The sequence below is a fragment of the Ruditapes philippinarum genome, unplaced genomic scaffold (assembly GCF_026571515.1).
Source record: "Ruditapes philippinarum isolate M1 unplaced genomic scaffold, ASM2657151v2 ctg13650_1_1_1_1, whole genome shotgun sequence".
NCBI classification, from domain to species: domain Eukaryota; kingdom Metazoa; phylum Mollusca; class Bivalvia; order Venerida; family Veneridae; genus Ruditapes; species Ruditapes philippinarum.
In genome coordinates this window covers 4,544-15,384 of record NW_026864895.1, presented here as the reverse complement: position 1 = coordinate 15,384, position 10,841 = coordinate 4,544, and the positions used below count along the sequence as shown (strand labels likewise).

General features: G+C 31.4%; 1 protein-coding gene across 1 annotated transcript; it reads left to right on the top strand.

Annotated features, from left to right (window-relative positions):
• The first annotated feature begins 2,759 nt into the window (after positions 1 to 2,759).
• Positions 2,760 to 9,264, top strand: LOC132727208 (beta-alanine-activating enzyme-like). Its single transcript, XM_060712629.1, has 7 exons — positions 2,760 to 3,041; positions 3,441 to 3,526; positions 4,134 to 4,251; positions 6,793 to 7,007; positions 7,677 to 7,869; positions 8,565 to 8,795; positions 9,158 to 9,264. Exons 1-6 carry the CDS (start codon positions 2,901 to 2,903, stop codon positions 8,727 to 8,729), a joined length of 918 nt encoding a protein of 305 aa, XP_060568612.1. The 5' UTR covers positions 2,760 to 2,900; the 3' UTR covers positions 8,730 to 8,795; positions 9,158 to 9,264.
• Positions 9,265 to 10,841: the final 1,577 nt, after the last annotated feature.

Here is a 10,841-nt window from a genome sequence, read left to right as displayed (position 1 = left end):
TATGTTTTAATAGGATCCCGGCTTATCTGAAAAGCATCTTAGACTGGTCAATTTCCGGGATCCCTATATCTTTAATAGGATCCCGGCTTTTCTGGCTGAATTGATTGACAACTTGTGTTTACTTTAGGACTTGTGTCTGTCACTCATTCCAATACATATTATAACTTAACTTTGTATAAAGAGACATCTTTATGAATTCTACCTATCTAACATTTATTTGGTCAAGGTCAACAGGCCATACAGTAAATGTGCATAGACATAGGGACTTCATTCTATCTGTTTACATGCATCTTCATATATACTCATATTCCTCTTTGTTAAACTGAGAGAACTGGCTTCCATAACTTTATGTCACTTTTATTTTGATGTTCGCTGAAGTCTCTTCAGCTAACAGAACTGTCATTTTTACATTTAAACGCACCCCTGGAAAAAAATTACGAAGCGAGTCGCTACTAGCTTTTTTAAAAGCTAACCTTGTTATAAACATTCATTGTATTTTTGTTATACCTTATATAAACTCCGTTGCGCCGATGGATTATTGCGAAACGGAGATTTTATTTTCAAAACTGTGTACTGTTTTTTTTTATGTCTAAAACATAAAATAATCATATAAGTTGGTATTGTTGATATTTTATACATATTTTTTACATATACTGTATAAGTTGGATTTTATTAGGTAGAATACTGAATATATCAGATTCTAAATGGACGGCGAAATGGACATAATTTCGGCGCAATGGAAAATGAAGATTTGCATAACGGGTAGTTCTTATGTTTGAACATAACTTAAGAATTTGAGAATAATAAGTAACAGTCTTTTAAAAATGATTTACTTTCCTTTATTTTAGAAAATGTTGAAAATAGGATATTGTAAAAGATATTTAAATTACGGCGAAATGGACACATTTCGGCACAACGGGGATTATCATAACAGTTTTATCATATTATATTATTTTATTAATTTATTATCTTTCATTAATCATTGTGTACCTTTTCAATAATTGTTTGTTGCGTATAAATTGTATATTTCATCAAAAGCAATCAAAATATTTCATAATTGTTATATTGACAAACGGTAATCAATTACGCGAGAATTGTAAGCAATTAGCAACGTATCGTGCACCAGTATGGCACGGGTGTTTAATAATTTTAACACTTGTAAAAGAAAACTTGACCGTTATCAGTGGCGGATTCAGGCTCCAAAATGTTTTATTACGTCTCACATTTCATATACACAATTTTTCTCATAGTTTGAGTGAAATATTGGCATAATAAGCTTCAAAAGCAATATTTTCGACAATAATAAGTTATAAAAAATATGTAATACCTTAAAGTCAATACATGTTCCTCTTAATCACATTATCTAAATGGTGTGAAAACGCTTGTCCAATAAACATCAACCACGTGTCATTGGTAATTTAATTATCGGTACTTAACACCCGTGATAAACATTCTGCCAATCACCAAATTGCTGTTGTTTCGCTAAATAAACAGTAGCTGCATTTGATTAACGGGTTTTTCTGATTGGGAAGGAATTGTTATAAGTAACGTTCAAAATATGAAAAACAAGATCAACAAGGAAAGGCGGCGTTCAATGAACGCAACCCCCATATGACCCAGCAACAAGAACCAATGGCAAGGAGCCCAGGTGGACCCCAAACATAAAAAGGACAGGGCAACGACACATTAATCATTAAATGATAAATAATTTGTATCTGATTAGGAATTCAAAGAAAATAATAATAGGCCCACAAAGGGGAAGGGGACAGGAGACCAGGGGAAGGGGGGGGGGGGTAATCAAAGAAATAAAAACTAGAGGCAATGGGGAAGATACTTACCGTAGACGAGAAAACAACAAGGGACACAAGCAAAAGTGTCACCAAAACAGTATGAAACAACATAGACATACATCTGAGGAACACAGTGGGGCGCCGCCTTGGAACGGTCAGCAGCATAATTAATATCTTTAATGATTTACTTCTTCATATAACTACTTAATTCGGACTAACATTGATTCCGTTGAGCCAAAAAAAAAAAAAAATCTCCGTTGCGCAGACAAAATGTCCATTTCGCCGGCAAACAATCCTTTACAACATCAACATTGCAGCTCTTTGATTATTTGATATACGATAAAGGTTTTTAAATTTTATTTTAATTTATTTATTCAAATAACAATGGTGTTAATTAATTTCATTTAATAGTACAATAGTACAAACTTTGTGCCGATTTTCCAAAATTATCTCCGTTGCGCCGTGAAATTTCCATTTCGCCAGGCATATTATATAATCCTTCAGTGTATACATATACAATTTATGAAACATTTGAAATCATACTTACTTTATAGTGCTAAACAATCATTTATGATGCTCAAATACAGCATATTGACTTAAAAAAAAGGCGTTTTGTCGTTTTTTCTGAAAAAAAATGTCTCCGTTGCGCCATGAAATTTCCATTTCGCCAGGCATATGACCCTTCAGTGCAATTAAACATATACAATTTATGAAATATTTTAAAACTTACTTACTAAATAGTTATAAACAATCATTTTAGATGCTTAAATATAGCAAAATGACTTTAAAAAAAGGCGTTGTGCCGGTTTTTCTAAAAATAATATCTCCGTTGCGCCCGTTGCGTCCGTTGCGCCAAAAAATCTCCGTTGCGTATTTTAGTGGTACCGAGTTTTCCCTATATATCTAATACGATCCCGGATCCCGGGCGTCCCGGATCCCGGGATTTTCCCCCAACCCCGGTCTGCTGTTAATTCGTACTCAAATTAATTCGTAATCTGTAATTTTGGTCAAATCGGTTGTGTGCAGGCGAGTGCTTGTAATTTGACAGTTTCGTAACACTTATGCTAGTTATCGACTAAGTTATTGTTTTTCTGATTTATCTGTTCTTTCATGGTTAAAATGAATTCCTCCTTGTATAATTTAGTGAACAAAATGATCATCAAACACCCAGACAGGCTCGCTGTTCAATTTGATAATGGGGAGCAACTTTCAGCAATCTCTTACACACAGCTAAGAAACATATCATCTCTGGTAAGAAATGTTCACTATAATTACGTAGGCTAAGTGTAAATCAATCGTCAGTAAGCTAATAAAAACGTTTAATTATAATAAAATAGTGATGATGACGATCATGATGATGATAAAAGTAGAAGTAATATTTCAAATAAATGGAAATTTTAATATATTATAGGAATATTTTAAAGTAAACAAATCATTTATAATTTATCCATATTGGTAGCATCATAATGTATGTATTATTAATATCTAAGAATCTTAATTTTTGCCCATATCTTTTGCATTTATTTTGAGTTTGTCCTTTGCATTTTTCTTTCTAAACTTTGAACTTCTATAATATTTTTATTTTACTAATAATGCAGCATGTTGGGATATTTTGTCAAGGTAATTTCAATTCTACTTTGCATAATATAGGTGATGAAGTTGCTACATGGAAGAGACAGTGAAGTTATTGGTTTATGTCTTTACACGGACCATAGGTTACCAGCAATTTTACTTGGGTAAATATAATGATTATTGTAAGATTGAAACATTGGCTGCCAGATCTGACAGGTTGCATGAGGTTATTTAAGCTGGCAAAGAGGCGCAAAGAAGTTTCTGTTAAACAGTTATCAAAAAGCTGGATAGGATGCCAGTGTTGGATTCGTATATGTGGCCTTCTTTTTCATATGCAGTAACATATTAATTATAGTTTAAAAAAAAATGAATGAAAACAGAGTATTCTATTCAATTATTTTACTTATTTTATATAAATTTTAAACTCAATACATGCAATATGGTAGAATAGTGTTAATCTGAATAAGCAATTTCGTTCTAAAAAGGCATACAAATGTAAAAATGATGTCATTTAAAACAGATAACTGATACAAATTACATGTACTGTAAATGATATCCTTCTGCTACATTTTGTAATTTGCATGTACACTCAGCAATGATGTATGGAATATCAGTAAAATTCTTTAAGAAGTCCATTGAGTATTTTGTACTTAAACGCAATTAATTGTCCATGTCTTATGGGACAGCCTTCATAAAATGTCATTTTTCCAGTCAAGACTTTTTGAAAATGGCAAGAAATAAACTAACTTAAGTTATATTACTTTTCTCCAGAGTCCTTGGATGTAAGGCAGCATTCTACAACTTTGATGCCAAAGGTTTTATGTATGCAAGACAGGTGCTAAAAGATGTAGGAACACAGATTCTGTTAGTACATAAAAGTTTTATTCAGGTATAAAAATGTTCTAACAGTTAGTCATTATGAGGGAAATAAGGGCCTCCTTTACTGAACAGCCGGCATAAATGCATTCATTCACATTTTTTATTTTTCTATGTCATTTTATCATTAAAGACATCACCAAGATTAATCATGAGTCCTGCTATACGAGGGTTGTTCAAAAAGTAATAGGATTAAGAGTCTTGCATTATTCATATTTCATTCAATTAAGAATATTTTCATATGTACAGCGATCGTAAAATGTTCTCTACAATTTAATCACAAGTTTATTAAATTCTTCTGCTAAACGCGACTTTACTGTGATATTGAATAACCATGGTAACACGCACCAGGAGCAACACATCAAAATAGTTATTGAAGCTAAGTTGTACTTCAAATTTATTTATAATTTATTCTCTGTTTGTCTATAATTATATTCCATCAACACATATAATTATAACTATTTGACTTTACGTTCAAATTTGACGTCATTCAGAATTGAAATGCCTTAGTAATTTAGTTTTAAACAGCAATGGTCATAACGTTAAATGTAAAAGTATAACTTTTGCTAAAAAACTGTAAATTCTTGCGATCGTTTAATATTGATTAGCTACTCTCATTCGGATACAAACAAAATGATTTAATTAACAAAGGACAATCATCCTGCCATCAGAACACTTGTTTTAAGCTGGCACAAGCAATTCAAAAACGGTGAATACAAGATCACTAACAGGAAAGGGCGATGATGAAAGCGGAAACGGGACGTTAGTGACGTCAATTGCAAAAGCGCTACAAAAGGATCGACGGTAAACGAGTTGCGAACTGTCAGGCATTTTTTATGTCTGCTACGGGTCTATTTAGAAGGCTTGAATATGAGACATTTGTTTAAACACTATTTTATCATATTAAACTAGATATACGTATTATCAATAAATTAATATAATAATGATTAACGGTAATAATTATTAGTATTTCCCCCAATTTTGTTTAAATAGATAATTTTCAATTTATACATATTGTTATTTAACTGTGAATAATCATATTGTTTTAAAACGTATGATAACATGTGTATATGAATAATATGAATCGCCTTTGCATTCACATTTAAGGCCATGCCTGTAGAGTTTCAAGATGACTCAAATTTATATGAAAAAAGCGGAGAATGGCTGGCTATCAGGCATGTTTTACATTATTTTTTGGGAGTGGAACGAAATTGTGATCGCGTTCTTCCTCTCTTCGTTTCCACATATGAAGCCTGGTCGTAGTGACATGATTCAGACACCTAGAGCACTAGCGAGAATACTTTCAGAAAGAATGACACTTGTTACATTTTGTATTTATTTTACGACGTCAAGAACGTCATTTATTATTAGTTATAAAGTCTTGTTGACATGTTATATGGCCGTATATAAACGGCTATTTGTAAATATAACCCGAGCCGCTAGGCGAGGGTTATATTGCAAATAGCGGTTTATATACAGCCATATAACCTGTCAACAATCTTTACAACAAATTTATAATACAGCACATATCAGTTTTTAGTGAAAAAAGTAAGATTTCTTCAGAAATCGACAGCAGCCGTGTATATAAACTATATAAACGTCATGATTATCCAATGAAAAGCGACGTTACAAACATGCAGTATTATAATGTATTGTTAGCGTGCGCTGGGTTTCTTACCCCTTGTCATTTGAAAATTTCACAGAAATCTTATTTGTAAATATTTTGTACTGATTTTTTTACTGTATATAGAGAACATGTCCGATAATTGTCTCTTGTAAAATTGTGTACGCAAATGAAAAAATGTGAGCAGTAGAGCTGCAGTTCTAGTACTTTTTGAACAACCCTCATAATAATGCAGAAATCAAAATTGTAACACAATTAGCTGCCATCCCTTAACAGTGTGTGGATAGTAAGGAAGAGAAGCCAGGCTTAGCTTTCGGGTTCAATCCAATTCTGTTTTGGCACCAAAAAGTCATAGTCCGAGTCATGCTGCAGGCTTTAGGTGCTGGGATGGAGAAACAAATGACTGGTGTATTGTTACGTTAAGATTGTCTAATTCTAAATTTCTGAAGAAAAATAAAAATACATATACAGATGTAATCAAGTAAATGTAAGACTGTTTTATATAGAAGTATAAACTACATTGTACATGGTTTTGTACTTATGAAACTATTTCACATATTTTTAAACATATCCCAGCTGTGATCAAAGCTAAATGAAGCAGTGGCTGAAAGTGGCTGAAAGACACATATCAGGGCATACATGTGTCATAATTATTATTCCTTTGTATAACACCTGTCCAGTAAATGAACAGATTGATAAAAATTTTAAAAAACTTGCTTAGAATTATAATAATATATAAAGTAGGTAAAACATTTACATTTGATAGATACATGTAATAGCTTTGATAAACTATGGTAAATTCAAAATAAAGAGTAATACATGTCAACACTAGGACAAGTTTACAATATTTTATTTGAGTCTACTAGTTTTGGTCATTAATATATGACCTTCATCAGTTTGGTTTAATATAATTGGTTTTGAATTTAATAGGTCATAAAGAATCAGATCAAAGAAGAGGAGGTTGTTTATACTCCAGTATCAGTTCAAGGGTTAGAGGATTATTTTGTGATACAGTTTACGTGTATCGCACGGAAATATTGTAAATCAAGTCTTGCATATTGTATTACTACATCCGGAACCACTGGCAAGCCGAAAGTTGTTATGGTACCAAACGAATGCGTAGTGCCTAATATTCTTCATCTAAGGTACAAGTTCATTTGCTCACTTGTTCCCGACATTCTAAAAATATTGTTAGGGGGGCATTGAATTCATTGATGTATTGTCTTAATAAGCTAGCTACCTTTGTTAAATAAAGAGTTTATTATTGTTATTATTATTCTTATTATTTTATTTAATTTTACTAATGAAATATGGTGCTATATCAGTCAATATATTTTTTTTTTTTTAAAAATAAATATGAAATGTAAATATAAAAGTGGGCGGAGTCAAAACTCATATTTAATTTAAGGTACTGCTTTCGCCATTTTTGTTTGAAAAATCTGATAAATACAAAACAAATTTTTCTTGAATATTGCTTTGAAAACTGTCTAACTGAGAAAATAAATCCGAACACCAATATCTGTGATCTTTAATTCAGTTATTAATGCTGTACAGACGTTTAAAGAGTTGTTTAATGTGACGTCACAATACAGCGCCAAATATGGCAATATATATATATATATATTTATATTATTAATCTAGCTAGCAGTTAGTGTTATAATGCCATCATAAAAATATTGCATGGAGTCATATATACATGTACAGTATTTTACTTCAATAAAGCTTGAGTCTTACACAATGTTTATGATCTTTATGGTTTATAGTTTTAATATGACTCAATTTGTGTCATTCTTTTGATATGTTTAAAATTTCAGTAAACTGTTCTCAGTGACCTTAGATGACCTTGTGTTAGGAGCAACAGTCTTGACCTTTGACCCTAGTATTATAGAGATATTTATAGCATTGAGTGTTGGAGCTTGTGTGTTGATGGTACCTCCAACAGTGAAGATGATACCTGACCGTTTACTAGACATTATACATGTTAGGAATAAAGTCACAGTGATTCAGGTAATATATTCTGTACTTGTGCTCTATGACTCAAAACTTTCTATAAGGTTTTAAGTTACATTAATTAAATGTCTGTGATCAGCAAACTAATTGTTGAGTATCATGATAACAAACAATATTAAAGGCACATTCTGCCTCAGAAATTAATAATTTTTGACTTCTTTAGAAAGGGCAAACATGAATTTTAAATGTTCAAATAATGGTTTTTGAGAAATGTTAGATAATTGTTACCTGGAAAAAAAACTACAGTAGTGAAATAACTTGTCATAGATGTAGCGAAATGTAAACAAAGTAGTATTTGACTCCCACACAAAATACTAATTCAATGTCAATATAGCTGTACTTATTGCCAAAAAGCAACAGGTGATAAAGATGGTTCTGGCGGATTCAGGTAAATTGCCAATGAGTAACTTTTTAGATACTATAAAAGTACGCCAGGATTAAAAAAGCTATTGAGAAATAAAATTAAAAGTATTTCTGAGGCATAATGGGCCTTTAATTGAAATAATGATATTTGTAAGTGGCCATTAAAGCAAGGGGTAGAGATAACATTACCAAATCCACTGAAAATAGCAATTAAATATCTTGATTGAGAATGTTTTATTGTGTGAAATACATATACATGTAAAAAAATTCTCATAATTTGTGCAAATAGATTAACTTTTCTAGCCCTCTAACAGCTCTACTTTATACAGGTAACACCAACATTATTTTCAAGATTTGATGCTAGCAAATTATCTGACACAATATTGGGAGATAAATCCAATGTAAGAGTTTATTGCCCTTGGAGGAGAGAGGTTCCCATCATGCACTTGGCTGCAGTCAATGAGGTCAACAGGCAACCAGACATGTTTCTATAATCTTTATGGTACAACAGAAGTGTCTTGCTGGGCGACATGCTATAAAGTCACTGACATAGATTTTAAGTAAGAAATCATAAATGTATATCCTGTGAAAATTAGAGCTGTCATCAATACAAATAATATCAATGTATCATTGATATTTTTCTGTTGAATAATAATAGATACACAATTTAGAAAATCAATAATTTTCACTTAATATCTAGATTATGTCTAGAAATTATAAAATTCACCCCAAACATATGTAGAAGCTTATTCCATAGCAGTCACATGACATGATGACAAAAACTGGTCAGCAAATGTACATAGTTTATTTTTTAAATTGAAAAAAAAAATAGCTTACAACCTGTTATAATTAATTAAATATTTTAATGATTATTAAAATAGTCAACTTGAGTTATATAACAGTTTTGTATGTTTTTGCACAGACTTTCAGAAGAAATTCCCCTTGGTGACCCTCTTCAGGATACAGTGCTTGAGGTACATGATGATGTTGGAAACATTGTTACTGAAGGAACTGGAACACTTTGGATTGGTATAAAATACATAACAGAATCAGATTACCCTGTGCTTGAAAATTAAGATAAAAATCATGGACAATTTCAAGTGTGTCTAGATTAATTAAGAGAAAGTTGTCAAGCTCAATGTTTGTAATATTTGTACATCTGTTTGTCTGTTTAAAAAAAAGTTTTCCCCGACATGTAGTCTAATGGTCATTAAATTTTGTATTTCGCCGCTGATTTAGTGATCATGTGGGAGTTATAGATGGTTACTTGCTATGAAATTAGTAATTATTGATTTGTTATCCAGGAAACCTAGTTACATGTAGGTGGATAGATTCCCTAAATACATGTATGACCAAATATGTGTTAAAATCCATGTATGAACAAAAAAAAAACTCTTAGATTTTATTTGACAAAAAAATAATAACTGCCATTAACTCCGGATGATCCAATTTCTTGGTAAAATCTCTTTCAAACAAAACATTTAGTAAACACATTTTTTTGTGGTGTGAACAATTGATTTGGTTTTAAAAGAATTTTAATATAAATTGGTTATAGTTTGAACTGTCCTGAAACAATTTGTTATATCATGCTTTAAAAGCAATGTTGAATTTGTAGAATACTGCTACCAAAATTATTGCTTGAAGTTATTGTATTCTAAGTATTGCAATGTAAAAACACAAATGGTAATTTTGGGTCAAAAGGGTACCTCAACTAACAAATCTTATCGTAATTATGTCTTCAACACTTAATAAAAGAATAACTCAAATATCATCTAATTCTAAGTGATATTGACAGGTGGGAGTAGAAGACAATGTATGATTGGTGTTAATGAGGAGCTGAACTTTGATCATGTGGTAGTGAGAGATACTGGGGATATGGTGAGAATACACAATAACAACATATATTACATCGGTAGAAAAGATCAACAGATGAAACGAAATGGTAGAAGGATGAATCTTGAAGAAATTAAAATGGTAACTTAAATATTTATCTTACAGAACTATTATTATATGTGGACTAGACTTTCCTTACTAACAAATTTGTACAATTTTTGTTGAAGAGCTTGCAATATTGAAAAATAAAAACCCGATGAAGCTATTGGTATAGAATCTGTTCAAACTGCACATATGTGCACATATTATAGGATATGATTTAACTACACATATGTGTATATATTATTATCAGATAGCACATTTTAAAGGTATCACAGTAAAGTTGGACCAGAAATATATGGAAACTATTCAGCTAACTTAAGAAAGATCAGTGGTTCTTCTCAGTTGCTAATTATGCCTAAAATAATGCTTGGGGATGTATCTTGGGGTTTTCTCCACTTGTAAAACTGGCAAAAGATTCAATACATGTATAACCTTATATTGGAATGGCTTAAAATGAAAGAACAAATATATTTCCTATTTCAATTATTTCAGGTTTTAAAAAAACATGAATATGTTCATGATGTGGAAGTATTACTTATAGATAATCAGTTGATTGTGTTTATTGTACCTTCACATCTGGCTGTGAACTCTGAGAAGATCAATATATACATGAAGGACAATCTCCCTTCTCATTGGTGGCCAGACGTAGTTATAACTATTGCCAATCTACC

Bases quoted from the DNA above. Each gene is read 5' to 3' on its own strand.
- LOC132727208 (XM_060712629.1), top strand. From the start codon at position 2,901: ATGGTTAAAATGAATTCCTCCTTGTATAATTTAGTGAACAAAATGATC. The intron at 3,042-3,440 runs GTAAGAAATGTT...TGCATAATATAG, and splicing joins TAAGAAACATATCATCTCTG to GTGATGAAGTTGCTACATGG. The intron at 3,527-4,133 runs GTAAATATAATG...ACTTTTCTCCAG, and splicing joins TTACCAGCAATTTTACTTGG to AGTCCTTGGATGTAAGGCAG.